This window comes from Nicotiana tabacum, chromosome 7 (genome assembly GCF_000715075.1).
Source record: "Nicotiana tabacum cultivar K326 chromosome 7, ASM71507v2, whole genome shotgun sequence".
In the NCBI taxonomy this organism is placed as follows: Eukaryota; Viridiplantae; Streptophyta; class Magnoliopsida; order Solanales; family Solanaceae; genus Nicotiana; species Nicotiana tabacum.
In genome coordinates this window covers 24,838,859-24,844,715 of record NC_134086.1, presented here as the reverse complement: position 1 = coordinate 24,844,715, position 5,857 = coordinate 24,838,859, and the positions used below count along the sequence as shown (strand labels likewise).

At 37.7% G+C, this 5,857-nt stretch overlaps 1 protein-coding gene across 1 annotated transcript; it reads left to right on the top strand.

Moving 5' to 3' along the window:
- The first annotated feature begins 3,464 nt into the window (after nucleotides 1-3,464).
- On the top strand, nucleotides 3,465-4,160 carry LOC142162020 (uncharacterized). Its single transcript, XM_075218319.1, has one exon. It carries the CDS (start codon nucleotides 3,465-3,467, stop codon nucleotides 4,158-4,160), a length of 696 nt encoding a protein of 231 aa, XP_075074420.1.
- Nucleotides 4,161-5,857: the final 1,697 nt, after the last annotated feature.

Here is a 5,857-nt window from a genome sequence, read left to right as displayed (position 1 = left end):
ACTCATAATTAAATGGGTTATCGTATTTTGTGAGTTTTTTCGGGTCCGAGGTGGGGGCCCGGGTTGGGCTTTTTGGCCGATTTTGGGCTTTTGATTAAAGATTCGACCTTTTTGGATTAGGGTTGGTTCCTTTAGCATTGTTTGATGTATTTGAGCTGTTTTTAGTTAGTTTCAAGCCATTCGTAGGTCGGAACGCGCGAGATGGCATTTTTGAAGCACCGCTTGGCTTGCTAGGTATTGGAATTGGCTTGTTCGAGGTAAGTAACTCTTCTAAACTTAGTGTTGAGGGTATGAAACCCCAAATTACATGCTATGTGATTGATGATGAGGTGATGCACATGCTAGATGACAGGCGTGTGGGCGTGCACCTTATGAATGATGACTCTGTTGTTTTCATGGCACTGTTTAGTGGCCCTATTTTGTTGATATCTGTGTTCTCACCATGTGATTAAGTAATTGAGCTGTCAATCATGCTAGATATCATGTTTAGATTTCATGCTGATATTGTTAGGACCCATAGTGGTCGTTTCTTGTTGTCGCCTCATTGACTTTTACTAATATATTTGTACTCAGTCATATTCATGCATTCATATCATATTTCAGTCTCAGTTGTTATTTATTGATACATCATATCATTTTTATCAGGCTAGTTTCATGACATTTGTGAGCCCGTGAGTGAGACTGGGGAGATTGAGGACTGAGTAAGGAAGAGGGCCTGATTATGAGTGACAATTATGGATCAGGCTGCACGCCGCAACATGTTATATCGATTACATTTTATGGGATCGGGCTGCACGCTGCAGCGATATAGTGCTTGGCTGAAAGATCCCTTCCAAAGTCTGTACACCCCCAGTGAGCGTAGTCGACTATGTATATATATGTATATGGATCGGGTTGCACGCCGCAACGAGCCTTATGGCTATATGTATATGGATCGGGTTGCACGGCGCAATGAGCCTTATGGCTATATGTATATGGATCGGGTTGCATGCCACAACGAGTCTTATGGCTATATGTATATGGATCGGGTTGCACGCCGCAACGAGCCTTATGGCTATATATATATGTGGATCGGGTTGCACGCCGCAACGAGCCTTATGGCTATATATATGTGGATCAGGTTGCACGTCTTGAGCATGGTAAGAGATAATGCGAGACAGTGAGGTTGAGTACTTTGAGAGTGTGAGTACATGAGTTCATCTATGAGATACACGGCATTGGCATGCACACATGACATACAAGCATAGAGATGCATTTTTTTCCTCATGCTGTACGGTATCACGTCATTCATGGCTTTTTTTACACACATTGATATGTGGGCATAGAGAGGTATTTCACAGTTGTTATCTGGAAAAAAATGAAATATCTTATTTATTGTGGAAAGTATTTTTGGAAAAATTACAGTTTTCAAACTATCTCATATTTTTCGACGATTTTGGTAAAAGATTTGAATTTTCACTGATATTCTTGAGAAAGCGGAACTATTTTCGTAAAAACTGTGAAAAAGCTGAGCATTTTATCCCTAAGTTACTTCCTTATTTATATGCTCTATGTTGTTATGAACTGATGTTGGTTATTGGTGTTGGACCCGACCTATGTTCTAGCTCGTCACTACCTTTAACCTAAGGTTAGGTTTGTTACTTATGAGTACATGGGGTCGGTTGTACTAATACTATACTTCTGGACATTGCATACAGATGTTGGCTGTTGTTGTTGCTATGTTTGATAGTTGCTGGATTTGAAGATGTACCTGCATTCCAGTTGTAGCTGCCTCTTGTTCATGGTAGCCTTTGAATTATAAAACTCTGTTTATGTACTTTTCAAGCATAAGGTGTATTTATTTCATATCAGCTTTGTAAACTCTATTCTTAGAAGCTCATGATTTGTACTATCAGTCCTTGAAAAATGTATAAAACTTCAGATAATTTCTTTGTTTAAATTGTTTTATTAATATGATTGAAATTGGATAGTTATTAGTTGGCTTACCTAGCGGGTTCGGTTAGGTGCCATCACGACTAGTGAATTTTGGGTCGTGACAGGGATTCATTCCATTCATCACCTCCCTCACGCCAGATTCGAGTACATTCTTTATCTGGGTTTCCACTGTCCGGTCTTGAGCATGCACAATCATGGAACACGGGTATTTTCACATCCCTTCAATTGATTCAGGGGCATTCTGTCCCCCCCCCCCTTGTGGGGGCCCAACATTGACGATGGGTTTGGCTCTAATACCATGTCAAAATAGGTTTTTGGGCCTAACTCACCCTCCAAAAGCTAGCTTAAAGGGATAAGAATTACCCAAGCCTTATAAGGATACTAGGGATCTCATCCCGATCTGATGTGGGATTTATTCTATTCTTCACATGTCTTTCAGATTATATTCTTTCTCTCGTATGTTCCAAAACAAATAGATAAATAAGGAAATCAGCATGTCCGTTAGGTCTTAGGTTCAAGTCATGCTGGAGGGGAAGTGTGAAAACACTGTAAATCTTCCTAAATTGGGAGTAATTTAAAAATAGAAAGAAATTCTACCATTTTTTTCTTACAGATAGCGAATGAGGTGAGGAGGGATGTGAAGTCTTATTATGTAAAGTTATAGGAGTCGTTTGGACGTGAAGTCTTATTACGTAAAGTTTTAGGAGCCGTTTGGACATAATTTTTTTCCCCAAAAATACTTTTAAGTCACTGTTTGGTTGCATATTGAACTAATTTTTTAGAGATGAGTTTCAAAAAATGAGAAATCAAAGAATTAAGATAAGACATCGCAATCACTGATATGAAAAATGTTGCCTCTTCATTGTTGTTTCTAAAATTCATGCTTCTTTTCCCTTCAATATTACTATTTTTTTAAAACAACCGAAGGAAAAGAAATTGTATTTTTTAACAAGAAAATTGTTGTGAGAGTTGTGACTTAATGTGTAATAAACTAAGGGTAGTTTAGTCTATTTAACTCTAGGTAGTTAGATGTACAAAGTCGGTTAGTCAGTTTCTATAAATAGGGATCGTTTGTACAATGTATGAATAGTTTTTAACAGAAGCAATTTCTGCATTTCCAACTTTAGATCATTGCCTTCTTCTATTCCTCTTCTCCTTAGCTAGGGTTTATATAGCTCGATCCATAGATTTGACATGGTATCAAAGCAGTAAGATTAGGAATCACTAGTCTCATTCATCGATTCACATCGCCATTGGTGAAATTGTGAGATTCAGAAAAAAATCAATCGAAGAATCGAAGCCTCGTCAATTAAAGCAGAGTAGCCATGTGAGATACTGTTGATAACACCATGGCTAATACCGTCACGGGTGTAGATACATGAATTGGAAATACTCTAGCTAATGAGGAATTCAGAGTTGATTTGCCTCACAGTCATCCATTATACCTTGGACCTGCAGCTACGAGTGTAGCACAATTGATTTCCTTTCAATTAACAGGTAGCGACAATTACACTATATGGAATTGATCTATGAGGATAGCTCTGCGAGGAAGAAATAAGCTAAGGTTGGTAGAAGGAACATGGAAAAAGAAAAAATTTCGTGAAAATCTATGGGAGCAATGGGAGAGGTGCAATGCAATTGTACTCTCATGGTTGATGAATGTTGTAACTCCACAGATCATTGGAGGAGTGGTATTTGGTGCTAGTGCGCAGGCTCTTTGGGAGGATTTGCGAGAGAAATTTGACAAAGTAGATGGATATAGGTCATTCAATCTACACAAGAAAATTGCAACTCTATATCAAGGTACATCATCTATTTCTATCTATTACACTAAGATGAATGACCTCTGGGATGAGTTTGAAGCTTTACTCCCTGCTCTATGTGATTGTGAGAAGTTTAGAGATTACGTTGCTTTTATGAAGAGACAAAAGTTGTACCAATTCCTTATGGGATTGAATGACTCCTATGCTCAAGCAATGAGTCAAATACTGTTGATGTATCCTTTACCTATAGTCAATCAGGCATTCTCTATGATTATGAGTGATGAAAACCAGAAATCTATAGCTGCCACAACAGGAAATTTAGGATTGACATCACCTATTCCAGATGAAAGTTATGAGTCAGCTGCCCTATATTCATCCAGATCTAGTGGTTTCCAACCTAGTTTTCGGCCTAAAAACTTTCAGCCAAACAATTCTCAACAACTTGGAAGTTACTCTAAGTAGAAGAGAACCTACAGTGACTATTGTGATTTCTATAAGAAGAAGGGATACAACAAGGAGAATTGTTGGAAGATCGTTGGTTAGCCACAAGGTTTCAAGTCTAAGAAGAAAAGGGAAGCTGCAGCTTATAATGTTTGTATTGAAGATCCAAATCAGACCTTCTATAATCAGGTACAACCATTTATGCAGGTGCAAAATCAGTCTCAACAAATGTAAACTTTAGCTCAGTCTGGAGTACAAATGCAGAGGTAACCCTCAATCTCAAGAGATAGCCCATCAGGAAGACAACCAGTAGTATGTACATTTACTAAGGAACAATATGAACAGATCTTACAAATGCAGAACAAAAGTTCTCTGATTGCTCCATCAGCAAATATGACATACACAACATGTACTAGCTATGTTTTTTAGTGAGTAATAAGCCCCCGTAGTACATAATTGATACATGGGCTACAAATCATATGGTGTCTGACTTAAATCTATTATCTAAATCAGAAGAGATCAAACCTAGTAATCCTAAGAAGATATATCTGTCAAATGGAGATGTAGTCTATGTTACACACATGGGTACTAGTCCAATTTCAGCAAGAAGTATACTAAAATATATCCTACATGTCCCAAGATTCATGTATAATCTACTCTTAGTATCCAAGGAAACCAAAGACTTACAATGTTGTGTTGCTTCTTATCCTGATTATTGCCCATTTCAGGATCTCTACAGTGGGAGGGTGAAGGAGATTGGTAAAGAACATGATGTCTCTATATCCTAATCCCACAGGCAAATAAGATAAATACATAAACAACACTGAACAGTCAAGGACACTACAGAACCTAAGGAGAAGCATGATATTGACTTGTGGCATAAGAGACTAGGACATGTATCTTCTGTAGTATTAAAGAAGTTGTTCCCTGTTAAAACTCAGAATTGTGTCACAATTGTGGATAATTATCATGTATGTTCATTAGCTAAACATACTAGACTTCCCTTTTCTAGCAGCAGTATTAAAAGTACAAAATGTTTTGATTTGATATATGCAGCTGTATGGGGTCTTTATAGAGTGACTACATTTGATGGAAATAAATACTTCCTAACTTTGGTGGATGACTTCTCTAGAATGACATGGTTATTTTAGTTGAAGTATAAGTCAGATGTATGTGTGATCTTAAAATTCTTCTTGTGTTATGTAAAAACACAACATAACAAGTGTGTTAAGGTTATCAGGACAGACAATGGATTAGAATTAGTGAATTCAACTTGCAGTGATCTGTTTAGCAATCTTGGAATGATTCATCAAAGAACTTGTGTATATACTCCTCAGCAAAATGGTGTAGCTGAGAGGAAGCATAGACATATTTTAGAGGTTGCTAGAGCAATGCGATTTCAAGCTCATATACCTCTGAAATACTAGGGACACTGTGTACTAGCTGCAGTACACATAATCAACAGGATGCCTTCTTCAGTTACTAATAGAGTGTCACCCTTCCAGAAGTTGCACAACAGGAAACCTTCACTACAATATATCAGAGTACTAGGATGCTTATGCTATGCCAAAGCAGTTCAAGAAAAGGACAAGTTCATGTCAAGAGCTATACCAGCAGTGTTAAAGGGCTATGCTGCAACTCAAAAAGTCTATGTACTCTTAAATCTAACTAATCATTCTTTCTTTGTTAACAGGGATGTTGTTTTCAAAGAGACCGTC